The 27,581-nt window shown below is 43.5% G+C and overlaps 1 protein-coding gene and 2 long non-coding RNA genes across 10 annotated transcripts in view; 1 reads left to right on the top strand and 2 right to left on the bottom strand.

The window, feature by feature from the left end:
* The window catches only part of LOC125964662 (uncharacterized), a 56,999-nt gene that overhangs the window by 13,636 nt on the left and 15,782 nt on the right, over nucleotides 1–27,581 (top strand). Inside the window, exon 2 of the long non-coding RNA XR_007477898.1 lies at nucleotides 8,932–9,012. This is a non-coding gene — a long non-coding RNA (uncharacterized LOC125964662). The remainder of the gene's footprint in view (nucleotides 1–8,931; nucleotides 9,013–27,581) is intronic.
* LOC117201902 (uncharacterized) lies at nucleotides 1,165–16,552 on the bottom strand. 8 transcript variants are annotated; one of them, XR_004484041.2, is made up of 5 exons: nucleotides 7,401–9,382; nucleotides 7,229–7,277; nucleotides 7,029–7,111; nucleotides 2,236–4,785; nucleotides 1,165–2,134 (listed from the first exon to the last, which is right to left on the bottom strand). It is a non-coding gene; the product is annotated as an uncharacterized LOC117201902 (long non-coding RNA). The 8 variants fall into 8 exon arrangements; XR_007477884.1 differs by lacking the exons at nucleotides 7,229–7,277; nucleotides 7,401–9,382 and adding an exon at nucleotides 14,719–16,552; XR_007477883.1 differs by having other exon boundaries at nucleotides 2,236–2,308; nucleotides 2,810–4,785; nucleotides 7,029–9,382.
* SEC61B (SEC61 translocon subunit beta) lies at nucleotides 18,872–27,544 on the bottom strand. The gene is made up of 4 exons (XM_004271478.2): nucleotides 27,236–27,544; nucleotides 26,941–27,038; nucleotides 21,951–22,052; nucleotides 18,872–19,155 (listed from the first exon to the last, which is right to left on the bottom strand). Exons 1-4 carry the CDS (start codon nucleotides 27,236–27,238, stop codon nucleotides 19,068–19,070), a joined length of 291 nt encoding a protein of 96 aa, XP_004271526.1. The 5' UTR covers nucleotides 27,239–27,544; the 3' UTR covers nucleotides 18,872–19,067.

Genomic DNA, 27,581 nt, shown 5'->3' with positions numbered 1-27,581 from the left:
AATGTAAGCCTCATGAGGGCATGGAATTGTTTGTTCATTGCTATATCCCCAGTGCTTTAGAATAATGTTGAGAATGTAGACACCCAGTAAATAGTCACTGAATGGAAGGATGGATGGATGAGTAAATGGTTGGATGAAGTGAGTTGAAAATTCAATTCTTAAACTCTTCATCTATACTGAGAATAGAAAAGCTCTGAGATTCAAGGAGATAGAGGATAGGTACTGGGGATTGATTAGGGGAGCGCAGCCTAATCAGCCATAGACAATATATAAATGAATTGCATGGCTGTGTTCCAATCAAACTTTATTTACAAAAACAAAAAGCTGCTGCATTTGGCTCACAGGCCATAGTTTGTCTGCCCCAATGTAAAGTACCATATTTGCCATTACTAACTTGAGAAGAAATGGAAAACCCAATTGTTTTTATAACAAAATAAGAACTTGAATTAATAGATTTTCAATTTTCGCACAAAGAAATTATAGGTTACAGATGGCTCTCCAGGTGGATCCTCTAAACTTTCATATAACAGATAATTCCAATTATATATAAATTCTTCCAGACAGTAAATAAAGATGAAACTCCTCAACTTATTTTATGAAGCCAATATAGTCTAGATAACAAACCAGACAGGGGGGAAATATGTACAGGCCCCCCACTTCAAACATGTACCCAAATACAAGAATTTTTTAAATACATACATAGATAGCAGACAGCTGGATAGCAAACTTAATTGAGCAATGTATAAAAAGAAATACATCATGATCAAATAGAGGACGGTCCTCTATCTTATCTTTTCCTTAAAAATATAGAATACTTTAACATTAGGAAATCTACTGATGTAATTTACTAAACTGGGAAATTAGAAGGAGAAAATTATATAATCATGTCAATAGGTTCAGAAAAAGAAACATAATGAAGTCAGTCATGAATGGACTTTGGGAAAAAACACCTTGGGCAAAATAGTACTAGGAGGTAGGTTCCTTAACCTGGTAAAAAGGTAACTACCAAAAACCTACCACAAGCATCATACCTAAAAATGCAAACCTTAAAATCTCTTTTAAACCAGAAGAAGAACAAGAAAATAATCCCCACTTGAACTCCTAGCCAACATTATACTAAAAATAGAAATAAGATTTAGGAATAGAAAGTAAGAAACAAAACTGTCATTATTCCAGGTGAGTTTATTATCTTCAAAGAAAATACAATATACAAAGCATTAGGACTATTAAGAGTAATATCATATATCATTATAAAAATGTCATACAACAAAATACTATCAGATAAAATGAATGAACTAGATCTACATTATTAATATCAATAAATCTCACTGTTAGGTGAAAATCAAAAGCCAGTTGAGGACTTCCCTGGTGGCGCAGTGGTTGAGAGTCCGCCTGCCGATACAGGGGACACGGGTTCGTGTCCCGGTCCGGGAAGATCCCACATGCCGCGGAGCGGCTAGGCCCGTGAGCCATGGCCGCTGAGCCTGCGTGTCTGGAGCCTGTGCTCCGCAACGGGAGAGGCCACAACAGTGAGAAGCCCACGTACCGGAAAAAAAAAAAAGCCAGTTGAAAACGGATACAAGCAGTATGGTAATGTTACTGAATTAGACGTGAGACCCCCCACTCTTGGTGCCCTAGCTGAACCTAAGCTCTCCCTTCCCCCAACCCCTATCAGACAGGGAGTTCTTTCCCACTCAGTTTCGAGCTCCCAATAATGAAATTGAGTTTGGTGCAAGCAAAACAGGCTTTTACCCAAAGGCCAGAGAATGGAGAAGGGAAGCTCAAACTCTAGAAGCACCTTCTCCCCAAAGAGGGGAGTAAGGGAATTTTAGGGTTAGGAGGGAGAAGGTCATCAGGGCTCTAGGAAAGGGGCGGAGATTTCCAGGGGCAGCCAGGTCATGCGCAGTCCGCCACGCTCCTTTGCACGTGGAACAAATTGTGCCTAGGAGAGCACAAATCCCCGCTTTGGGCGGAGATGTTAGCAAGGTAATGAAGCGAAGGTAATGCTGGGACAGCCCCCTGGTTTCATCTGCGCAGGTGTGTTCCCGTGGTCGTCAGAGCTGGTTTGGGATGGTTGACCACTGTGTATCTCTCAAAGTACAGCCCGCGAAGCATCTCTACCAAACACCAGGTACTTTTGAAACAAACACAGAGATAAATCAGGGTAAGTATCTTTCAGCTTTCAGGGGTTGGTATGGAAACGCAGAGATCAATCAAGGCAAGGAAAGCAGTGACCTTTAGCCTACTTTGCCCGCCATCTTGGACCTAGCTGGTTCAGTCTGGTTTCGTTTCTGGCCTTCGTGGCTTCCTGTTGATAAACAACTAACCTGTATGATTGAAAAAAAGAAAACAGTTTCCGCGCCTGGAGCCTTGGCTGCATAGCGTGGGTAACAATACTGCTTATGAAATGTTTTAAGTACACAAGGCAATACTATATATTGGTGTTTACCCACGTGAAAACAAAGTAATATTGAGCACCGAGAAGCTGCGTACTAACTTGAGAGTTGTCTCTGGAGAGAGAGGGAGGGCAATTGGGTTTCAATTTTATCTGTAGCTTTATTTTCTTTCTAAAAGGATCTAAGGCTAATGTTAACATTTCCTCCGTCTGGTGATGGGTACATTGGTGCTTATGACATTTTTATCTGTAACTTTCTGTAAGTTTAAAGTCTTTCCTAATTGAAATTATTTTTAATGGAAAGGAAAACGAGCCATGATCAAACCTGTCTTATCTTAGAGTCAGCTCTGGCTGCACCTGTGAGTGTAGAAAGGACACCCCGCCCACTCCGGTGTCCCCAGGACAGAGGCTTACCTTTCACCATCTGGGAGTTAAGAGTGACATGGTCCTCTGTACTCTGAGGCTTCCTGCTCGCCGCCGGCTCTGCAGGCTCCTTGGGAGGAGCCCAAGCTCCTCCCACACACAGGCTTGTGTGGGTCAGGGTCACTGTTAGTAAGGGCGGCAGTCCGTTCCGTATTGATCTCCCGTTACCCTATCCCACAGATTTGAATTCCCATTTCCCGCCTAGTGTCTCTGAGGCTCAGTTTGAAATTCTCTTCCATGAAATGGAAATCATGAGAAACTTAAGACAGTAGATTTGTTTATCCTTGGGATGAATTACAAGCACATGGGGGCAATCATCCTCTTAATCCTTTCATCTGAAGGTCAAGAAGGGTCATAATTTGAGGAGAAATCACTGTCTCCTCTGGCTCCTACAGTGGTTCAAGACTTCTACTTTTAACACTGGGTGGTATCCACCAGTTCTCAAAATACAGTGAGTTTAAGGCTGGGGCAGTGAAAATATGAGAAGAATGTGGAACACCTTTTTGTGCCAAGTAAGGATAGGCTCATGGACTTATGGGAACATGTCAAGAGGACCCAGGAGCCAGAATGAAGGGGTTCCCACTGAACAAGCACAGTCTGGTCATCGAAACCCGTGGAATAAAACAAAAACTCACTGAATAAAATAAGAAACCGTGAGACTATAGTGATATAAATTAATAAATGAGTACACAAATAGATGGAGAAGAGAGGAAAGTCTTCTTTGTAGTAGAACAACAACTACTAAATACAGATGGAATGAAAAAAATGCTTGTGGGTAAGCTTTAAAAGCATGAAAAGCAAAGGGTAATAAGAAGGATCCAGTGAGCATGCCGATTGAAAAACAAAACGTACGCCCTGCTATCAGAAGAAAGAGATGACTACTTCCCCATCTCTGCCTCACCGAGAAAGTCCATTTTCTTATTGACTGCCCTGAGTCATCATAGTGTTTTCAGTTGTTCCCCCTCCCAATGACTAGCACCACTGCACCCCAATTGAAACAAAAACTTGGTGGATGGACCGCCACTTTGGGGAGAGAAGGCAACATGGAACTGTGGAATTCATATTACCTAGACTGAGAAATGGAAGCTGGCTTTGTGCCTTTCTTGCTGTGTGACCTTGAAAATCCCACATTCTTTATGCTCCAGTTATCTCATCTGTACAACAGGGATTCAAATTATTTCTCTACTTCACTGGGTGGTGATTAGGACCTAATTATTCACCACGTGAGAAGGTGCTTGTAAACCACCATGCCAGCAGACACTTTAGGGTATCACAGAATAAAGGGAACTTCTTAAGAAAGGGCAGGGGACGGGCAGCGTCGTCCATCTGCTGGAGACAGGCTAAGGTCCAAATTATTATTTTTTCAACTTGAATAATGCACTGAACTCTTTTTAGAAAAGTCTCAGACTGCAAGCACCGACTTCAGTGACTCTTACTATTTCTTATACACAAAGAAACGTAAAACTAGGTTTTGATGTCTTATGTTTCTATGCAATTTATAGTGAGAGCATCGTTTAGGAGCAGTGAGCTAGGACGTTCTGGATTGAAGGCCTGAGGAAAAGAGTGAAAAGGGAAAAGCAGGCTGTAGAAGGAGAGTGTCTGACCTCATCCTTGTTTTCTTTCTCCCATGGAGAATATAACTAGGTGTATTAAGATCAGTGCAACTGCTATGGGCTGAAATTCATGTTTTGAAGTCCTAACCCCTAGTACCTCAGACCATGACCATATTTGGAAACAGGGCCTTGAAACAGGTAAACTGTGGCCATTGGGATGGGTCCTAATCTAATCTGACTGGGGTCTTTAAAGAGAAGATTAGGGAACAGAAGGAAAGAGGGAATACAGTGAGAAGGCAGAGGAGACAGAAACATGAGGAAACAGGGAGAAGGCAGCCCTTTGTAAGCCAGAGAGAGGCTTCAGTGGAAACCAAACCTACTGACTCCTTGATCCTGGACTTCCAACCTCCAGATCTATGAGAAAAAATACACTTCTGTTGTTTAAGCCACCCAGTCTGTGGTACTTTTTTATTAGCCTGGGCTGACTAATGAAATTACATAAAGTTCATGATTTTTTTTTTTAGAAGCTGCTTTGTGCTTTGCTTCTTCAGAAAGAATACTATGTCAGGACAGAAGATATTGTTGTAAATATTTATGATTTGCATATGTGAATATTAATAGATTAACTTTCTATGGACACAGGGTGGCAGTCAGGGGACTGGCAGCAGGAGTTGGGGTGTTTCACTTGTTTCTATCCTATGACGACTGTCTGATGGGTACAAGGCTTGGGTGTGAACACAGGCCAAACAGTGATGATCACATTTAAAAGGTTTCTTTCTAGTGTGGGCCATGCCACGCTGCAGTATATTCATAAAATTGAATACTCTACAGCCATTAAAATGAACAAACCACAGCCACATGACACAACATGGCTAATCTCCCAAACATAACGGTAAAAAATACAAGTCACAGAAGAAGACAAACAGTATGATTTCATTCATATAAAATTCACAAACAGGTGGCTCAACTCTACCATTACTGGGATGGATACCTAGGTCATAAAACCAGAAAGGCAAGCAAGAAAGTGAGTCTCCCAAAAGTGGGGATAGTGATGACCTAGAATTGGGGGGGAAGACATGGGTGTCAGGGAGGGGACACAGAAGATAACGGGGTGCTTACAGCGTTCACTTGTTGCCCACAGGGGTTTGCTTTATAATTATTCATAGAATTATGCAAATTGTTACAATTTTTTTCTTGTATAAATCACATTAAAAAAATGAGGAGAGCTGAAGCGAGTATGGCTAATTAACTGTTCTGAATCCTGGTGGATCTGTGTTATGTCATTAATTATACTTCTCTGTAAGTTGTGAGGTTTGTTGGCATTTTTTTGGGTTTTTTTGTTTTCATATTATGCCAAGTGAATGAAGCTAAACAAAAAAGAGTACATACATTGTACATGTTTTTATGGAATTTTATATTCCATTTGTATAAAATTCAAGAAAATGCAAAGGAATCTAGAGTGGCAGAAAGCAGAGGAGTTGATTCCTGGCAGGAAGGGGGTTGAACAGGAAGGGGCAGGAGAGAGGGAGCATAGGAAACTTTTGGGGGTGACGGATGTGTTCATTATGTTGAGGGTAGTGATGGATTCATGGGTGTATACTTACGTCAAAATATATAAAATTACACACTTGAAATGTGCACAGTTTATGATATGTCAATTATATATCAATAAAGCAGGTTTTTAAGAAAAACTTCCTTGTGCCTTTTCATATGGTTCAAATAGTCTTCAATATACATATATTGCTTAAAAATGAGGGAGATATTTTTTAAATAATCAGAGAGCCCTGAGCAAAGAACTTTGATGCTGTCTCCCAGGTAGTTGTATATGTGTTTGGGTCAGACATAGGATTCAATTATGTCAATATATTTTTGTTCTGCCTTTCATAGAAAAGGGGCCTCCACTCTTCTCTCTCCCCATTTCCCTTCTCCCTTACCCCTCCCCCTCACTCTTTCTCTCCTTTTCTCTTTGGCTCTCTTGCTCTCTCTCAGAAAATCCTTTTCTTCAGCTGAGCGCACGGCTTTAGAAGACGTGACAACACTTATAATAACGATAAACGATCATTTCTGTTGCTGAATAGTGTTTTACAGTTTATAACATGCTGTCTCATATCTGTCTTTGCATTCTCACAACAATCCTTGGGTGTAGCAATAGGAAAATAAAAGGCAACTGTAACCGCTTCTGCCTTCTAAGGAGGGTGGTAAATTTCGTATCAGTGGGCAAATAAATCTCTTTGTTGCCATCCACTTTCAGAGACTGTCAGTGAAGACAGCAGATGAAAGATTCAGCCATTTCTTTTACTCCAGCTCCCTCCCTTCAGCCCTGTGATGGCCTCTTAGGTTTAATAGAATAATGAGTCATTGGGATGCAAAGATAGGTCCAGACCTGAGTTGGGGGTTGTGGCAGACATTCTGGTTGCCTACCCAAAATTTATTCTTCTCTTCTTACTTACACAGGGCCCTGATTTTGTTGGAGGTAGCAATGTGCCAACTGAAAAATTAGATTTCCCAGGCTCCCCTCCAGAGAAGAGTGCCCATGAGAGTAACTTCTGGCCAATTGAATGAAAGAATAACTACAGTATGAGACTTCTGGGAATGCTCCCTGAAAAGGGCACTGACTCTGTTGGCAGGCCCCTTATTGGCCTTTCCTCTTCCTTTACCTGAAACATGGATGTAATGACTTGTGCTGCAGCAGTCATTTTGCAGTCCTGAGGTGATCTTGCTTGAGGACAGTAGGCTTGTGCTAAGGATGGCAAAATGGAAAGATGAGAGGAGGTTAGGACATTGATGAGATTGTGGCACTACCTTACCAGCCCTAGAATGCCTACCTCCAGACTTACATGAGAGAAAAATTGTAAACCTTATTTAAGGCATTGTTTTACAGGTCTCTGTTGCAGCAAAACGTAGTCCTGAGTGAAAGGGAATTGATGAGCTATGTTACTCTGTGCTTTGAAATGGGGGAATTTCTGGGATGAATCCTACAGAAGCGTGCTCTAAAAAGAAGGGGAAACGAGCAACATGGTGACACAAACCTCTGTTTCCTCAAGTTTCATATAAAGTCTGCTGTACGTATGTAGCTGCCGTGTGTGCAGCATGTGAGGGGAGGTCAAGGAGAGGGGGTTGTGGTTCCTCTTCAATGTGGCATGAGAAGGGACAGCAGCTGTGAGCAGGCAAGTTGATCCTTCCACCAAGCTAATTCCAAATAAACAGGATCTCGGAGCTAGAGGACGAGGAAACATTAACACTTCCCTTTTATGCCAGAGAGACTGCTAAAGAAGCTTATCTCACTGCACGTGGGGTGAGTTTTGAACCAATACCATCTGAAATTTTAAAATCTAGACTTGAATCCCAGCCCTACACTTATTACTACCTGTGTGATTTGGGGAAAAAACTTTAACCTCTCTGGGCCTCAATTTTTTCATCTGTAACAGGAGGGATTGGTCAAATTAAGTTCTAAGGTCCAATCCAAACCTTCTAGGAGTCCATTTAAAATATATCATTGGGGCTTCCCTGGTGGCGCAGTGGTTAAGAATCCGCCTGCCAGTGCAGGGGACATGGGTTTGAGCCCTGGTCCGGGAAGATCCCACATGCCACGGAGCAACTAAGCCCATGCACCACAACTACTGAGCCTGTGCTCTGGAGCCTGCGAGCCACAACTACTGAAGCCCACACGCCTAGAGCCCGTACTCCGCAACAAGAGAAGCCACCGCAACAAGAGAAGCCACCACAATGAGAAGCCCACGCACCGCAACGAAGAGTAGCCCCCGCTCATCCCAACTAGAGAAAGCCCGCACACAGCAACAAAGACCCAACACAGCCAAAAATAAATAAGTAAATTTATACCAAAAAAAAGAAATAAAATATATCATTAAGGTAAAATTAAATCTATTAAGCACTAAATGAAAATTCAGGTTTATACAAATATGTACTTGCTAACAATGAGAATCCACCGTCTCACAAGCCACAGTTCACAGGAGAACAGGACCTCCAGCTAGATGAGCCTTGAATGCCTCCTACAGTTCCTATACTGTAACCCTTCCCTTACCTCTGGCTCCTCACACCTAGCTGCATAGGTGCATTTGCATTAGAAAATCTGCTTTAAACCTTGAAATTCATTTCCTTTAAATAAAAATGAAATAGACACAATGGGATATTTAAATACATTCTGGCACCACCCCAATAGCACAAGAATGTGCGACATGAAGCTGGTAACATCAGCAGGACCGGGAGGACTTTATTAAGCAAATCGGGTAGTTAGACACCCCAGGGCCTTCTCATCATAAATGCAGCTAAGCGGCCCCGGAGTAATGGGGATGGAGCCCCTCCTGAGCTCTAAGCTCTTTATTCTGACGTTTAATGAGCATGAATAACCAGGGATGGATGGTATTGTTTGTGAGTCCTGTGAACTCAGGAGAAGGGTGACTTCAAAGGTTCCTTTGGACCATTGTAAAGCAATTATACTCCAATAAAGATGTAAAAAAAAAAAAAAAAAGTTCCTTCGGGATTTTTGAGGCCTTGTCTGTAAAACGTGTCTGAATTAACTGGGTTCTGCCTCATTCTCAGGACCTTATCTTCAGCTGGACTGGACCCCGCCCCTCCCAGGAACTGGGTAGGCAGAGAGTCTAGAGCCTGAATCCTTCATCTGTGAGTATGTCATTGAGTTATTTGCTGAATTATCTTCCAAATGATCATTTGTGTCCTGTTCTCTGGCAGCCTACATTATTGTAGTTGAATAGGGGACAGCTTCCTGTTCCCTGCAACTGGAAAGCAGTTTAAATACATCACACCTGTAAACAGAGCTAATTGACATCTATAGAGTAACCCAAAGAAGGCAGGGATTCCCCAGAGCAGTGTTCGCCATCCCAGGAGGTACCCAAGCAGAGTCAGAGACCAAATAGAAATGTCATAATCAAATGGCTGGGGAGATGAGAGGGCTTAAAGGACTTCAGTTTTCTTTTCAGTCCTAAAAGTTGGGGATTCTGTGACATATAGGAGCAAATGCTACTCAGTGTGAGTAATAAAAGGCAGCCCTGTACCCCTTTCACATGGTACTATATCTGAATATCTGCAGACGAGGGAACTGAGGCTTGGGGCATTGGAGAAACAAGATCCCACAGCCTGTATGTGCCAGGCTGGGTCTGAGGGCCCCAGAGCCTGTGCTTTGTACCTCTGCGGGTGCTTCACCCATACAGGGCCAGAGGATGCAGCAACTAGCTCATACAGGAAGCTTACTGGGCCCCACCCGGAACCATGCATCCTTCTCTAGCCACCGTTTTTCAAGGGTCTGTGCACAAAGACAGAGGAGAGTCTGGGGTGATGGAGCTGGGAAAACAGGAGTTTGAGGCTGAAAGGTCAAAAGGCTGCTGTACTGAGACCGTGAGAAAGGTGATCAGAGGGTAGAGCACTGGAGCTTTGGTTTCCTAAGAGGGGCGTTCCAGGGAAGGGAAGTTCTAGCCGGAAGTGTTTCTGTTCCTTTGAGCCACAGCCTTAGTTCCTCTGAGAGACCTTGGCTGGGTGCAATGCTTGAGGCCAGAGGCAGCCCCTATATCCCTCCGCACCATCCCAAACCCCTCCTGGCAGGGAGCCATCATCTCTGAAAACTGAGCTGTGCCCCTGGAGCCCCTCCCCACCCCCACCCCACCCCCGCCAGGCTGTTCACGAGCCCGCCTGAGTCACCTGGGGCTTTCTGGCTACTTACCCTGAGATTAGACTCAGTAGAAGGTGGGAGAAAAATTCAAGAGACTTGGCATCCCCCCCCACCGCCCTGCCCTCCCTCTCCCTCTCTCTCTCCCTCTCTCTCCCTCTCTCTCCCTCTCTCTCTCTCTCCCTCTCTCTCCCTCTCTCTCTCTCCCTCTCTCTCTCCCTCTCTCTCTCCCTCTCTCTCCCTCTCTCTCCCTCTCTCTCTCTCCCTCTCTCTCTCCCTCTCTCTCTCCCTCTCTCTCTCCCTCCCTCCCTCCCTCTCTCCCTCTCTCCCTCTCTCCCTCTCTCCCTCTCTCCCCCTCTCCCTCTCTCCCTCTCCCCCTCTCCCCCTCTCCCCCCTCCCCCCTCCCCCCTCCCCCCCTCCCCCTCTCCCCCTCTCCCCCTCTCCCCCTCTCGCCCTCTCCCTCTCTCTCACGGCAGCCCCCAGCGGTGTTTGTTCTCAGAGAGGCCCTGGGAAGAAGGATGGTCACTTTCCTTTTGCCCACAGATAATTGAAGAGAAGTAAGAAAGTACCTGTGTTTGAGGGAAAAATGACGACAATTAATCTCTAAGCACAGGGCCTCACTGTTAAATTCGTTGGAGAAACAACTTCAGGAGTTTAACGACAATCGAGAGAATGAAATTTAATTAAGAGAAATAGTAATTAAATCAGGAAAGAAGTTTTTGCAAAGGGGATGGTGCAGGAAATTAAAACCAGTAATGCTGAAAAATGTGGTGGGCAGAGATGGGCGGTGCACTTGGTGGAGAAGAGGAAAGAGCAGACTGAGCAAGGCGGGTTGGGAGGTGCAGAGTGTTTGGCACTAAGGCAAGGTCTTTGGAAATTGGTCTCCTTGAGAGACCAGGTGTCTGGCTCTTCCAATTTGGGTCTAAATAGGCCACCTCCTAATGGGGACAAGCTCTCCCTCAGGAAAATAGAAGTATCTAGTTGGATAAAGTATAAAAAAAGCTGCGGACTTGAAGTAGGGTGACCAGGTGTCCTGATTTTGCCCAGGACCGTCGCAGTTTTAGTACTCAGAGCACCATGCTCTAGGAAACCCTCAGTCGAGGGCAAACTGGGACTGCTGGTCACCCTAACGTAGAGGCAGATAGCCCTGGTTCCCAGCTCTGCTGTGCAGTCAGGAGCTCCATGATTCTGAGTGAGTCACTCCATCTCTGTGGGCCTCAGCTTTCTCACCTATAAAATGAGCTGTCCTGGGCACCTCAAAAGATTAAAGAAGTTGCTATATGTCAATGTCTAGAACAATGTGCATGAAGAAAAGCTTGATAAATGGGAGTTGAACTGAACAATATCAATAAAGAAAACATAAAATATTAGCAGACACAACACAACAACACATTAAAAAGCAAGACACCGTGACTCTTTGAGGGATTCCCCAAGACCACCCACGTGTTCGTTGAGTTTCTAGAATGACTCACAGGACTGAGCACATAGTTGTACTCACAGCATGGCTCAGGTTTATTACAGTAAAAGGATACAAAATAGGATCATGGAAGGAAAAAGACACAGGTGAGTTCTGGAGAAATCCATGCAGGCTTCCTATACTCTTTTCTTCCTGTGAGGGACACATCAAGAATGATCCTTTCTCTAGCAGCGAAGAATGCAACCATGTGTGCGATGTTTCTGCCCAGAAAGCCCATTAAAGACTCAGTGCCCAAAGATTTTATTGGCAGTGGTTGCCTAGGCACAACTACCAAAATTCCAGACTCTCAGAAGGAAAGCTCGTGTACAGGAGAAATCACATCATCAATCAGCCTTAAATGCCAAGTCTGCAGACCACCAGCCAGGGGCCAACCTCTAAAAATAGCAGTGTTCAGCCTGCTATGTTAACTCTTTTTATTACAGTGACAGAGTGGAGCTCATTCTAGGAATGCAAGGATAATACACATAAGTGAAAACTTGAATCTGGACACCCAAGCTGCTGTATATACCCTCAAATCCTAGCTAGGTGTGCCAGGCCTTCACTGGTCCAGGCTTATGGTTACTGTATGAATGCCATCCACTCTGCTAAACAAGCTCTGGTCACTACCAAATTCCCTGCTAATAATTTACCACCAACCAAGGTCTTCTTGGTCTTGAGTCAGAACCCTGGGGTTTTCTCAGTTCACCATGACATAAACAAGTCTCTGGACTAAACAATCCAAATAGAAATTGTGCTCACCTTGTGCATGAAATAGGCCATATTTACGTTTACATTAAGGCTATCCACTTCCAGTGACCCAAAATGCTTGTGTTTCCAATTTGGGGCACCACCTTTCTCAAGGTTAAGTTACCAGAGCAATGAATAAAAGTTTGCTAATTTCTTGCTCAGCAGGAGAGGTGTTAGAAAAATAGAAGTCATTCAAGCTAGTGCTGGGGAAGGGTTTCTGGAGTTTAGAGATCAAGAGGTACCACAGCTGCTGCAGGCGTGAGAGAACTAGGAAGACAGGAGGGAGGGTGGTGGTAAAAACATCACTGAGAATTACGGACTAGCTTCCCCTTTAGTATGTATTGGTTTGCTAGGGCTGCCATAACAAATACCACAAACGGGGCAGCTTAAACGATAGAAACATATTGTCTCACAGTTCTGGAGGGTAGAAGTCCAAAGGCGAGGTGCTGACAGGTTTGGTTCCATCTGAAGGCTATGAGGGAAAGAGCCTGTTCCAGGCCTCTCTCCTTGGCTTGTAGATGGATGTCCTCAAGTTCACAAGGTGTTCTCCCTCTATGGCTGCCTGTGTCCAAACTTCTCCTTCTTAGAAGGATGCAGTTCATATCGGATTAGGGACTATGCTAATGTCTCAGTTTAACTTAATTACCTCTGTAAAGACCTCATCTCCAAATAAGGTCACATCCTGAGGTATTAGGGCTTAGGACTTCAATATATAAATTTTGGAGCACACAATTCAACCCATAGCAACTTGGGAAAATGTAAGTGAAAATCAGAATTACTTTTAAATAACTTTCATTGGAGGATTGTGTTTCTTTGCACAGTTTATTGTATTTGTACAAACAATAGCCCAGGAATATTCAAGCTGTGTAGAACAGAAGAGAGTAATGGGAGGGTAGAAGGGAGGGGGAGGGTCAAGGGAAGAGGAGAAAGAAGAAAACGAAAAGAAAAGGAGGAGGAGGGGAATGAGAAGGAGGAAAAGAGGAAGAGCAGTGAGCAAGGTCAGACCATCAGGCCTGCACCAGGTTCAGAGATCGGTGAGAATGACAGCTCACCACTCACCTAAATTTCCTTTAATTTCGGTTTACTAAACGCACCAACAAGAAGTGCAAAGGATATGCACACATCACTGCAAATGTTTGCTGGCCCCTCCCACCATCACTTGGGTCTCATAGAAGTGTTCGCAAGTCTGGTGGACCCGACAGCTCTCCCACGGTGGGACGTGTGCCGGCTAGAGCCTTTTACACCATCTGGATGGACAGACGTGGGGGAGTGCCAAGCCAGTATCTAATGGCCCACCCAGTAAGGGAATCCCTGCCAGCACAGTCGTGAAAAACTTGCAGCACCTTTCATGTTTTTACTGCCTCCTGGAGCTGACTGAAGGTTTCAGTGCAGCAAGGCTACCACAAAAGGAAATCTGACAAGAGTTTGTTTTGCTCATTCAGGCAGCACATGCTCTCTGAAAAGAGGTACTGCCTTGAGTCAAAGAGAACTGAAGGGAGAACCAGGGCTCTGCAGGCTCTCAGGGCCTTCCACTCCACTGCCAGCTGACCGTGCATACCACCAGGTCACAAATACACAAAATGCAAAGCCACGCAAGGCAGGTGGATTTCCCCAGATGCAGTGCAGAGACTTCAGAACAAATAGCACCATAGTTAAAGCTTCAAAGAGAAAGGGGGACAAAATTAACACACTTGTACCTGAGATGGGCCTGGAATAAACCCCACTGTGTGACTTGTGTTTTAGAGAGCTGGGACGCCCAGTCTGGGGCTAGCCAGATCTGCCATGGAGCAGAAGCAGATTATCCTGAGGTGATTCCAGTGCATGCTAAACTTTGAGAACCCCTGTTTAAATTTTACAGCCCAAACCAGTTTAGATAGGGCCCTGGGAGAATGAGCTTCCATTTTCTTCCCAGCAACTACTGTCTGTTAGAACAGCTTGAGACCATAGGGACAGGCAAGAACAGGATTTACCACCTGCATCGCCTATGACCAGCGTCGATAGGGAGGAAAACAAGTACTTCGCAGGGCTAATTTAACCCTCTTATGTGTAATTCAAGTTCTTCTCGTGTCTTCATTTGCTTTGTGAGGTACAGACTTCCAGCCCTTTACCCAAATGGAGTGATCTAGACTGTTTATGACTACACCTTTGATTTCTATTCAGTTAATTTGCATGTTTTATTTTATCTTTAGCATGGGAAGGAGACCTAGTTGCCAGAGCGGCCAGGAATAGTATTTAAAAGTTTAGCCTTTACTTTAACCCTGGTTGGTCAATCTCGCTGTGTTCTTGGCTCACCTAACATTTGTGGTCACAAGAGTGCAAAACAGTGCAGTTCTGCTGGCTGCTTCTCCCTATTTTGTCTCTCTGTCAAGTCTTAGGAACTCGTTGACTTTCTCCTAAATTTACTAACATTATTCATTTTATTTTTACTAGCTAACCTTGCTGCTTTTACTCCTCTCCCTTTCATTAACACTGCCCACTGAGCAAAGCCCATCACTTGGTTTACCTCGTTCCAGAGTCTAGCCTCCAGAGAGGTCTGCTGGCTTATGCAGAGGCCCCAAATAGGGCTCACAGTGCAGTTAGGAGGTGGAGCCCTGGCCTGGAAACAGGAAGCCTGGTTCTGGCCTCTGCTCTACTACAGACTTGCTGCACAATCTTGGGCAAGCCCCTCCTCTCTGGGGCCCCAGAACTCTGTTGTACAATGGGGAGAACACAGTGAACTCTCAGCCCTTCCAGCTAGAGTATCCCAGGGTTCCCCGGTCTTCCTCTGTTATACACGTGGCCATACAGTATAGATTTCCTGGAAGGTAGTTCCAGTTTTGCAATCCCTGGCACCATTGCCCACACACCATGAGCATACTGGTTCTTAAACTGTGGTCCCAACTACTGATTTCACCAATAGTTGAGGGGCCCTTGAGGGGGGTCCCTGCCTGGTTTCTCCATAATCAACAGTTATGTAGGACCTGTAGCCCCACTAGCCCCAAGTGGGACTAGGATCCTAACATCCAAATGCCTAGCCTTTTAAAGCAATGAGTCACCTCACCAGGTCATTTCTAAAACCCCAGTAGAAAAGCATATCACACAGTAATCAGTGTTTGTTGAATGAATAAACAACTACACTTTCTCTACAAACACAAGAGTTCCATAGACTGAACAAAGCTCAGGACTGAAATAGAGAAACCAATTCCTTCTGCGGAACCAAAACCTCAAACTGAAGCTATGTAATGTCTGGAGTACACCAAATGATGGCGCTTTTCTTGCAGTTGTGTTATTTTTAAAGCTCTGTGTGCAAGCTCTATTGTGACACCCTTCCCTAGCCCTCAACCCAAATACTTAATAATCCTATCTATGTGACTCCAGTGGGTAAGTCAGAGATCTGGAGTTAAATCCCAGCCCTTCCACTTACAAGCTGAGTGGTTTAAACTTCAGTTTCCTCTTGTGTAAAATGGGGCAAATAGTAAATTCCTCATTAGGTTGTTGATTTAACAAGAAACCTACATCTCCAAAATTACTGAGAATAAGCACGTGTTAACTCTTAGCTAATTAACAAAGCAACTCTTGGATCTTTCTTCTCATTTAGTCTTCCTATTTGGTGGGAACTATCATATCTATAGTCATTTACAGCTAAGGAAAATGAGACCCAAAAAACAGAGGTGAGACACCCATGATCTCACAACTGGTAAATGGCAGGGCCAGCAGTTGAACCCAGGTCAGAAACACTTCCAAGCCTGGAAGATGGGGTCGTAAGTGCAGTAAGTTTAGACCTCCTAGGAGAGTCAAACAAACTTGGTCCTGGGGGCTTCCCTGGTGGCGCAGTGGTTGAGAGTCCGCCTGCCGATGCAGGGGACATGGGTTCGCGCCCTGGTCCGGGAAGATCCCACATGCCGCGGAGTGGCTGGGCCCGTGAGCCATGGCCGCTGAGCCTGCGCGTCCGGAGCCTGTGCAAAACTTGGTCCTGGCCGGAACTCTCCTCCTGCAGCACTTGAGGGGAGGGGCAGTGCAGCTCTGGAGTTCCTGTGCATAGGAACACCACATACTATACAGTATTTCCTGTTGAATGAAGCCAGCTTTGTAGACATTTTCATCCATTTTAACTTGATGCCAACATTTGCATTTCAGAAGGTTTTTTTCAATTCTTCCTATGAGGACATTAGCACCTGGAAAAAAAAGTGGAGTCTAGACTAGGACAGGTGTGAAAACAGAAGGTATATAACATGTTTCGCCTCTCCCAGGAATAGATCTTTTCTCGTCTACTCTTTTACTGGAATGTGTTCAAGGCACTGTTGGGCCCAGAGATCTTAGTCTTTCCATCCCTCACTAGCCTCAGGGACTCTTGGGCGCTTACCCTAATATGGTTGTTCCCCGGTGACTTATAAGGCTCAGCTCAAGTTGCAGTTATAATGTAATTCACTTTCCCAGTTTTAATCACTTAGAGCTTCTATTCAGCATGTGTGGGCTGTGTCCATTCAGTAATGGCTAGATTTTAGCCCATAGTCAAGGGAGCTTGAGGATTCTTTGGGCCAAGGTAGCCTCAATGCAGGTCAAGGTCTAATTTGTTAAGTTTTTGAAATTACTATAAATGGCTCATGATCCCCTAGGAAACAACAGTCTAGGAATCCCTATTTAAAAAGAAAGGAACATAAAATGTGATACATACATAAGTGGAATATTATTCAGCCTTGAAAAGGAAGGAAATTCTGACATATGCTAAAACGTAGATGAATCTTGAGGACATTATGCTAAGTGGAATGAGTCAGTCACAAAAGGAAAAAATATTATATGATTCCACTCATATGAGGTACTTAGAAAGTCAAATTCATAGAGACAGAAAGTAGAATGGTGGTTGCCAGGGGCTGAGGGGAAGGGGGAGGGGGAGTAGAGTTACTATTTACTGGGCTTAGAATTTCAGTTTTGCAAGATGAAAAAGAGATCTGGAGATGGATAGTGGCGATGGCTGCACAAAAATCTGAATGTATTCAATACCACTGACTTGCACAGTTTAAAAACTGCCAACATGGTACTTTTTATGTTATGTGTATTTTACCACAATTTTTAAAAATTGGAAAAAAGAAAAAGAGAGAAAAAGGAACAGCTTGAACACTAAGACTCTCAGCTATGGTATTAGCATTGTCTCATCAGAGCCAAAAACAGCTACATAATAAATGTTGTACATTTTTATGCCCAACCCCCAATTTTCCTTCTGCTGAATGAAGCATCTTGCTCTGCCACTGAAAACTAGCATTTTCTTATAAACCACTAGCTCAGAAAAATCAGTGACTTTCAGCAATCAGTCCACTAGAGACCACTGCTAAGCAGAGGAGGCTAACAGCAGCACTGTGCAGTGAAGAGTGCTCCCCTTACAACCAAATGGCTCCCCCAAGCGGCTTCAGCTTCTCCCCCAAAGAAAAACACCCCTCCTGCAGAGGAGCAGATTTCTTTTCCAAATTAAATGTGTAACTTTTAACTGTTATTAGTATTGTCAACAAGAATATCAGAAAAAAATTCTATTATAGATACTATCATCTTTAATTTCTTCCAAATGAAAATTGAGACTTTTTCCTCTGACTTTCAAAATGAAGATACTTATTTCATGCAATAATCAATTCCCAAGATCAAAGGGAACCAGTTTTTCATCATTTTTTCCCCCAATAATTTGCCATCTGTTAGGATTTACAAGAGCACACTCACCCATATATTGCCCTAGGAAATCATTTTTAAAGATACATACTTTCACCACTTAAATTTGGCACTTTGGACCTAAAATTACTTTTCAGCCAGGATTTAAGAAAAACACTTATGAAACTGTTGTAGAAAATTTTTTTAATAGGCTTAGAGAAAGATGTTTTCCAAATTATTGATTTTTTTAAACTAATACACCTCTTCATCATTTTGTGATTCTGCTGGACAACTAGGGCGTTTTAAATGTATCTCAATCTTTAGAAATTGTGGCTTAGAGTCCTAGACTCCTGGAGTGCGCACCTTTGAGCTATTCTTGGTATTTCCTATGGTCTACCAAAAAGTGAATGCTCATACCCAGAAGGCAGCATAAGCTAAGTGAAACTTCAAACATTTTTATTTTTGGTTGGAATTATATCAACTCAGTTTAGAAATGGTATCTCACACTGATTATTAAGGTCTTTTATTTCCAAAATGAAAACAAAATTTTATATAAGAAATCCAATTTATCAAATGAATTCTTTCAAAAGGGGTTTAGCAACAAGTGACAAATAGATTGAAACCCCTCATCTACACCCACAGAATTAAGAACTGACAGAAAGAAGAGGCAAAAATATTATGTATGGTTTTAGAGACAATAGAATGAGCAAACATTTCATCCAAGATTTCTGGATGATTTCTGACGATTCCACTGGGTACCAGCTGCCTTTGAACACAGATCTGCCTGATGGAGTCATAGGCACACTCCTTGAAAACCACAGAACACCCAAAATAACAATGACCAAGACAGAGATACCTAGAAGAAAACAAGCCAGGGCCACTGACAGTATCGTGCATTTGAATGACTACATGGTCATATAAGAAACTGTCAATCCAACCAAAAAAACAATCTCCACAAAATGCTTTCTGCATATTTACTTGTAAATCTAAAGGTAGAGAGACTAAGGGCCCTAGCAGCCAGGCATGAGCAATGAGACTTGGTATATGAATTTAAAAGTTTATTAGCCACAGGAAAAAAATGATTCCTTAAAATCAGTTTTCATTAAGTTCCCTGTAAAACAGTAAGCTTACAGAAAATTTCTTTCTCATGAACAGAAAATCACTATGCTTTTGGTCCAAGATATGTTGGGGTTTTTTTCCTTTCTTCTTCAGATGACAGACAGATGGATGTAGCGGAATCTATGAACGAGTGTACTTGCCCCAAATGTGCAACATAAATACAGAAGCGATGAACAGAAGACTCATAACCAATACGGGAACAGGGCCACTGGAAATAAGAAAAGGCAGGCTTAGTTTCAGTAATAATACATTAATATATTTGTAATATTAAAGACTGCCTAGGGGAAAAGGGAGGGGAAAGCACCTAAGATCCGTAGAAGAATATTATTTACAACATTTAAAAATATTCCAAAAATTATTACTGTGGATATTTTGAGGGTGACAGCATTGCGGTTATTTAGAAAGGAGGAATCCTTATCTTTTAATGAAACATACTAAAATATATACAAAAAAAGGATCTAATGTCTTAGAGACACTAGTCTCTTTAATTTCGTGCATTTGATATTCTCCATAATAAAAAGTAATTTAAAAAATTTCCCAAACTCTTTAAGTGCAAATGATCCAATTACCAAACTATTATTTCAAATTAATAAAGACCACCTTCATCGTCTAACTACAATAAACTAGGCATAACAAAGATGAATATCCCATTATAAGTTATGAAGCATTTTCAAATATATGATCCCATATGATTAACAAGCTCAAGACACAGATGAAACAAATATTAATGTTATGAAATGAGAACATAGAGCCTAAGAACACAGAGCCAGAATGGAAAGGAGGGATCTGAACTCAGGTTTTCTGATTCCACACATTGTGCTCATTTTACTGCTTTAAGGTTCCTATATTTAGGGGAGCAAACATTCTAGGCAACATTAAGTTTGATTTATATTTAGTTTACTGTAGAAAGGAAGTAGATTTTACTCATCAGCCCTTCCCTAAACCAAATGCTTTCCAGGTTGAGAATTAGTACATGGGTTTCTTAAAGTTAGAACTCCTTGATTTTACACAACCTGTCAATGCTGATGTCAGTCAAAGGCCTCGTCTTTTTGACTCCTCTTGCCAACAACAGTTTTGGAGAATTCAAGATGTCACTTCACCTCCCAGGTACACCTGGGGGTGGACACAGGAAAAGACCCCAGGAATCTTTATAATTTGGGCAGTAGAGTAACCCAGCGGAGCAGGCGGTAACAAGAGTCCACTAGTGGACAATCATCAATGCATGGAGATCCAAGTCCTTGCTACACTATTTTGTTCTTCCAAAATTTGTACAATTATGGGAGTAAACAAACTTAAAAGTACCTAGGAAGAGATGGTCGTCACGATGCACTGGATCATACTGCCTTACTTTAAAGCGCCGTTAGGTAACATCAGCCATAAAGCATAAAGCTGATATGACTGTGGCCCTGTGACTCACCTTCTCCAAACATCATTTGCCTCGTCTGTAAAGTGGGGATAATCACAGCACCTCTCTCATAGGGTTGCTGAGGTATTAAATATATTAACACACACACGGTGTAGGCTTCTAGTAAGCTCTCAGGAAATGCTACTGTTATCAACCTGAAAAAAAATTCTAACTCCCAGGAAGAGCCAACAGCAAGCTCCAGGATGGTACCTGACTGCTCCAAGACGTGGATTTGAGGATACCATTTCCCAACTATGTCCTTTCACCAAAAACCTCTCTCTCTGGTATGATGAGCCTGTGGTTTATGACACTGCAAAGGAATAGCTTCTCTCGATTCCTAGGACTCACAACAGCAGCAAGCAAGCCTGGCTGCACAACAGCCCAAAGCAAGAACAAGCCAGATTCACCCACAAGAGAACAGTTGTTTCACCACCTCGAGAAGGTTTAAAATGTTGTCCCCTGGATACCCTGAAGAGCAAGGGGCTTCAAAATTTGTCTTTGAAATATTCAGAAAAATTATCTCTAACAAGGACCAAAACGCTGCCAACTCACACATCCCCAACCCCAAGAATTATTTCCTGAAATACATTCTCACCTTGTAAGTCTTCGTCATAACAGGGGGGAAAAAAAAATCAATAAATAAACCAAAACCTCAAGAATTCTAGGCAAGTCTTTCTAAATTAAATTTGTGATCTAAGTCAAGCTACTGGTCAAGTTAATTAAACTAATCCAAATAAATCTGATTGTGTCTCTGTTACCAAACAGGCAGAATGGAAAGAGCATGGAATTTAACAGTCCCAGAATATCTGGCTCCAGCTCTTGCTGGCTGTTTGTCTTTGACAAGTAGCTTTGCCTCTCTGAATCTGAGCTTCTGAACCTGAGGTGCTATATGAATGAGAGCTGCTGTCATTATTCCAATTCCTCATCCACTGGATTCAGTCAGGAAACAGCTGTAAGCAGTGGTGTCCTAGAGCCTACCTGGTCAGAAACCTGTGGGATTAGGTTTCACAGTACCAGAAAGCGAGGTGAAGCGTGGGGACAGGGCTTCCCCGAGATGCCCATATCCCATCACCTAATGAGCATTCCCAGGCCTAGAACTTGGGAAGTGATACGGGTCCAGTCACCACCCACCAACGACAAGGAGGCCAAAGAACTTTTGGTAACACAGCCTAATGCAGAAACTCCCATTAGACTGCAATAATATCAGCCTATGCCTCCAGGAGAGCTTTGAAAAATCACCTAGCTCCTATTCAAATGGTTACTCCTCTATTTCTCAGTGTGGGACAAGAACACCAAATGAGCAATTTCACCTAATTAAACTGTTTTCCCTCCAGTTCTCTCTATTCCCATCATTTATTCTGACAGAGCTACATGAAGATGTTCCCTTGCTTTCACTCAAACCATGAACAGATGTCATTCCAGGCCCTAAACTAATTGGCTGCTATATGGACAAACCAGACCCCGCCCACCCGGCACAAAGGAAGCTGCTGTGTATTACAAATCTCATCAAAGCAAACACCACTGGTGGCAGAGACAGAGTGCTGCCAAAGGGCTCTGTGATTCTGGACAGAAACACAAGGTCTGCTCCCAGGACTTACACTTTGAGCCCCGGTGAATCTTCTGTGTAGAATCGCCACATCCCCCCAGTGCCTGCTGAGGTGGTGCGGCCTGCGCTCCTCGTTCCGCAGCTGGCATTTTTCCTGTGAAGAGAAAAAATGTGACAAATGGCCTTTTCTTGGAAACCCTTATCAGAGCATCATAACATATGCCACCATTACACTGGTAAAGAACCAAAAAATTAACTTTTTCTTTGCTAATACCTCCTTGCTTTTGCTTGCTTTTACTCCACTGATCATAACCACTAAGAACTGAGTACCCACCATACACTGATGCATACAATAACCCAGAAAAGTACTTACCATCTCCATTTTATAAATGAGGAAAATGAGGCTCATAAAGGGTTAGGCAAAGTGCCGAAGGCCACATAGCCAGCAGGCAGCCACGCTCGGCTGTGGACCCAGTTCTGACTTGAGCCCATCCACTTGCTCACACATACGGGCACCTCATTTGGACAGTGCACTTCAGTTTCACTTCACATGTATTTTTGTGAAGTCAAGTAAAAAACTCCTGCTTAAAAATACCCTGAATCCCTATTACCTGATTTTTAAATGACTACTTTAAAATGTTTTTAAATTACTGTATTTTCTACAAAAAAGACAAAAAACATAAGTTGTAATTGTAATCCAAGTCTCAAAACAGTATATATTTTATGAAATATTATTTTGCAATCTGTTTTCATTATTTTGATATACTGACTATAGATCCTGGACAGAGGTAGGATGTGAAAAAAATGCAGGAAACACCCAACCAGAACTTGTCCCTCTCAAGGGGATCAAGGCTTGTGAAGTGAGCTGTGTGGCGCAGGCAGCCCTGGCACACAGAAGCAGTGAACAGCACTAATGCCACTGACCAGGAAGGAAGCCAGGGAATCCTTTCCCTCCTCTCCTTGGTCACTAGGAAACCCTCCCCAACAGCTATTCTCCCACACAGCACTCCTCCAATCCCACTTCTCATTTCCCCTCAGTGCAAAACTGGTACCACGTAAAAATAAGTAGTAAGTATGAGACAGGTCAGAAGAAACCTTCAGCCCATTTATCACCAACTCAGAAATTCTAGGGAAGGGGAAAGGAAGAGAGAGAAAGCCCTGTCCCGTCACCACCCCTCGCCATTAACCGAATCCCAACACACCCTCCCTCAAAATCCCATTCCAGTTATCCGTGGACTGCTGGTTCTGGATTTTTTAAAAAAGACGGGCAAACAGGGAGAAACCAAAAGTGAATACCCTGTCCCCACCGTCTCTTCTTGCCTCCCAACTCTGGTTCCTAATCCCCACCTCACCCTACCACAGACTTGATTCCACACTCTGAATGCAAGAAGCACTGGCCTAGAGCTCAGGGAGGCTGCCCTGCTGCATGGAGTGGGAGAGTAGAGTCCCGGTTTCAGTGTGGCCTCCAGCAAAAAGAGCTGTGTTCATGCTAGAAATCTAAAAACAGTTAGTGTCAAACGATGATTCTGATGTACTGTACTATAAAGATTACATTTCAGACACATTAATTATGGGCTACATGGTCACCTGGGAACTTCTAACTCCATCTGTATGACTGTTTCTATGGGAAAACTGATTGTAAACTGTACAGGGATTTACAGAGTAATTCATACACTTACAAGAGCTTTCACACACACAGATACACATCATCTAATTGGTGGAGTAGGTACGTGAAATTTTCCTCGTTCATAAAAAGGAACTTGAGCTAGATGATAAACCCTGTGTGGACATAATAAGTCATCGGCTGAGCCAAGACTAGGACCCAGGTACTTTCTACTATTCCCACACCCACCTAACTCCAGTTCCTGTCTTCAAAATCTCCAGGAGCCCCCAAGGAATCAGTCTGTGCTCTTTGAAGATTTCTTACATCTGCTGGCACACAGACATAGCAGAGGATTCAGGCCACCTAGAAATACCAAAAATGTACTCAAAATACCTCCCATCCCCCCTATTGGGAAGCTAGGTAGAAGTTAACAGAGCCCATTTTAATCTCCTAAATTTCTTTTTGGGGTCTATTTTACCCTTTCTTTCTGGCCACTGTGTAACTGCTCCCTCCTCCTATACCCTAACGCAATGGTTTTCATAACCAACCTTGAACATACTTTGTTCTAACATGGTGGTCTTCTGGCTGTTCCTCAAAGAAGCCAAGCTCATTCCCACCTCAGAGTCTTTACACTTAACTATTCCTGTCTAGGAAGCCTATTCCTCCTCGGACCATTGCATAATTTGCTCCCTTGTCTCTTTTAGGTCTCTACTCACCTGTCACCTACTCTGAACACCCTATCCTCACCCACCCTCTAGTCTCCACACAACTTTATTTTTCTTCTTGGCCTTACTGCCTGAAATTATCTATTTATTTGCCTTGTTTATGGTCTCTTACATTGGAATATAAGGTTCATGAGGTCAAACCCTGACTAGCTTGTCCACAGATACAGCCTCATGACTGGAACAGTGCCTGGCATGTACCCTCAATAACTATTTGATGACTTCCTTAATACCCCAGCTAGTCCATCACCTTACTATGCCTGATTCACATTAATCCTGAACACTAGAGACTGTCATACAGAGTGAAGTCAGAAAGAGAAACAAATATCGTATATTAATGCATATATGTGGAATCTAGAAAAATAGTGCAGATGAGCCAGTCTGCAAGGCAGAAAGAGACACAGATGTAGAGAACAAATGTACGTACACCAAGGGGGGGAAGCGTGTGGGGGGGTGCTGTGATGAATTGGGAGATTGGGATTGACATGTATACACTAATACGTATAAAACAGATACTAAGAACCTGCTGTATAGAAAGAAATTCAAAAAAGAAAATCCTGAACACTGAAGCATTTTAAGGCTTTACAGTTTACCATGTGTTATTGCTCCTTTTCATCCTAGCAACTTCCGTTTATCCTGTAGTAACAGAGCAAGGACTCCAACCCTGGCCTGACCTTAAATCCCATAGTTACTTCTCAAGGTTCTACTTCTATTACCTCATTGAACATGAGACAGAATGCAAATCTGTGGACTACATAATCCACAGCACTATTATTAACTGTTAGCTTCAACTTTTTCTTACAGACTCACAAAGAGGGAATATATTCTTGAACAGTCAATACCTATTACATTACACTCATGAAGTAACACTTAGAAGAGTGCCAAGATTCTAGATGGGAACTCTGTAGGGTGTCTCAGTACATACAACCATGGTCTTTTGAGTTACACTGGCCCCAGCGGTAGTGAATTCTAAAAGACATCAACACCCCCAACTTGATAAGCTGCATCTGTCCTCAAATGTTTGTTTCTCCATTTCACTTGTGCAGCAGTTACTTCAATTTTATTTATTAAGTAAATACTTGTTTCATTTATTTGATAAACACAAGATTTCTCTTTTTTTTAAGAGTTTTCAGATGATCAAACTTCTCTGCCACAGTGTTACCAATTCTCCTTAACTAGACCCACTCCCCAAGGAACTGTACCGATAGGACAGGTTTTCCATTCCAGCACAAAGAATCTTTGAAATCCAGGGTGGGAACAAGACAGCACCCCAGGCCCAAATAACCTACACCACAGCCTGACACACTTTCCAGCTGGTCCATCCCAGCCTTACCTTGAACATCTTGATGACAGGGAACTCACAATCATTCAGGGTCATCTTAGCATTTCTCACAGTTCTACTGGAATTGTTTTTGCTCTGTGATGAAATCTGTCTCATGTAAGTTCAAATCATCAGTTTTAGATTTACCTACTGTAGCCAACAAGAGAAGTCTCATCCCTCTTCACATCCTTGAGAATAGTTTTTGTGTATCTCTTCAAGGTCTTTTCCTCTCTAGATAAAACCCCCACTGGTTCCTTCAAAAAAATCCCAAGATTACAGGGTGGCTTGATTCCTTCCCTCACTCATCATTTATTGTGTCAGCCTTATGGTAGGATAGAGCTGATGGGCAGTTTTTGTCAAAGTCTAATGAAGGAGATAAACATGGAAACATAAATGCTATTAGAAGGGTATGAACAAAATGCTTGGGAGTAAAAAAGAAGACTAGTAGCTGCTATTGCCTTTAGAGTCAGGGAAGGCCTCAAGAGGAAATAATCCCTGAGCCTAGTCTTGGAGAATATACACAAATGGCCGGAGGGGTGGGGATGGGGGGGTGTCTAGTGAGTTCAGAAAACAGTAATAAGCTCACTGTTGCTGGATCACAGGAGAGAGAGAAGAGAAGCAATTTGGCTGGGGGGAAAAAAAAACCCACCACCAAGAGCTTTGGTAACCCTCTCCCCCTCCCCACCGTGTTTAAGTTCAGCAACAAGAAACTAACCAGCAGTGTGCCAGAATCAGAGCAGAAGATGCATTAGAGTGGAAATGATCTGGAGAGGAGGCGAGTTAGGTAGAAAATTCTCTAGATGTGAGAAACTGAGGGCTAAACTGAGGCAGTAGAAATGGAGAAGGAAAAAACGGATGAGAAGTTCTTCATGTACAATATAAACGTACTGGATAAAGACAGCATTAAAAGAATCCAAGATGACGCTGAAGTTCTGGCTTTGAGTGAACGAGTTTACAGCAGTGCTTTATGGACGTAGGGAGATATAATTGGCGGCGGGAGCTGAGGTGAAAGGAAAGACTGAGCTGCGCATTAGACGAGTCATGTTAGACCGAGTGTGTATGGGACTTCCAGATAGAAATGTGAGTGGAGAGCTCAGCTCTAAAGACACCATTTTAATGACATCGGTTTTCTCAATGCTGTCTATGACCTTACTCCAGTTTAACTTTCCTTTTTCAAGAGTGGTACTCAAAGCTGAGCAATGCGAAGAAAATATTGCCTCCCTCTCGAGACGCAAAAGACCAAGAAGTCTTTAACTACCCCTACGGTCACATCACAGGCAGCTAGCTCGTTCTGCCCTTATGAATCTTAACATCTCGGGATCTCCTTCTCAGGACCAACGAATTCTTGGGCCCTGTCCCTCGGAGCCCACAGCCGAGAGGGTCGCAAGATCCTTACCTCTGCCGGACTGTGGATCCCGCCGCCCGGGCGGCCACTGCTTTGCTGGGAGAGCGCCCTGAGGAACCCACGTTAGTACCACTGGGGGTCGGACCAGGCTGTAGAGGGAGACAAGGAGAGAGACTGGTGAGCGCCGCCGGCCGGCCCCCAGACCCCAGGCTCTGATGGCCGAGACCGGGACATGCACGGGGGGCTGGGGAAAACAAGGGAGCCGCGGAAGCAGGACAAAGCGTAAGGCAGGAATCTCGGCGCCTGGGAGAAGCCGGGACAAGGAGGGACGGCTGGGGCCACAAACCATGCTGGAGACAGGAGGGTGGCAGGAAGCTGAAGTGGACAGCGGAGAAGCGGTAGAGCCCGGCGGCCGGAGGGATTGACTCAGGTCCCGCCCCCAGACCTGCTGGCAGGGTCCTCGCTGACTCCAGGGACGCCTGGGCTGTCCTACGATATGCCTGTAGAAATTTTGCAAGAGGAGACCCTGTGAGCTGCTGTATGGGAATTACAGACCTCATGTATTTTTCCTTTGGATCACATCGTCCTTCCTAGAGTCCAGTCTCAACCAATGGGAGGATCTAGCCATGATGAGACGAGAAATTTACTCCGGCAGTTACTAGGCACCTACATATTTGCACTGACGTGACCTA

This window comes from Orcinus orca, chromosome 6 (genome assembly GCF_937001465.1).
Source record: "Orcinus orca chromosome 6, mOrcOrc1.1, whole genome shotgun sequence".
NCBI lineage: Eukaryota > Metazoa > Chordata > Mammalia > Artiodactyla > Delphinidae > Orcinus > Orcinus orca.
This window is presented reverse-complemented; position numbering and strand designations above follow the sequence as displayed.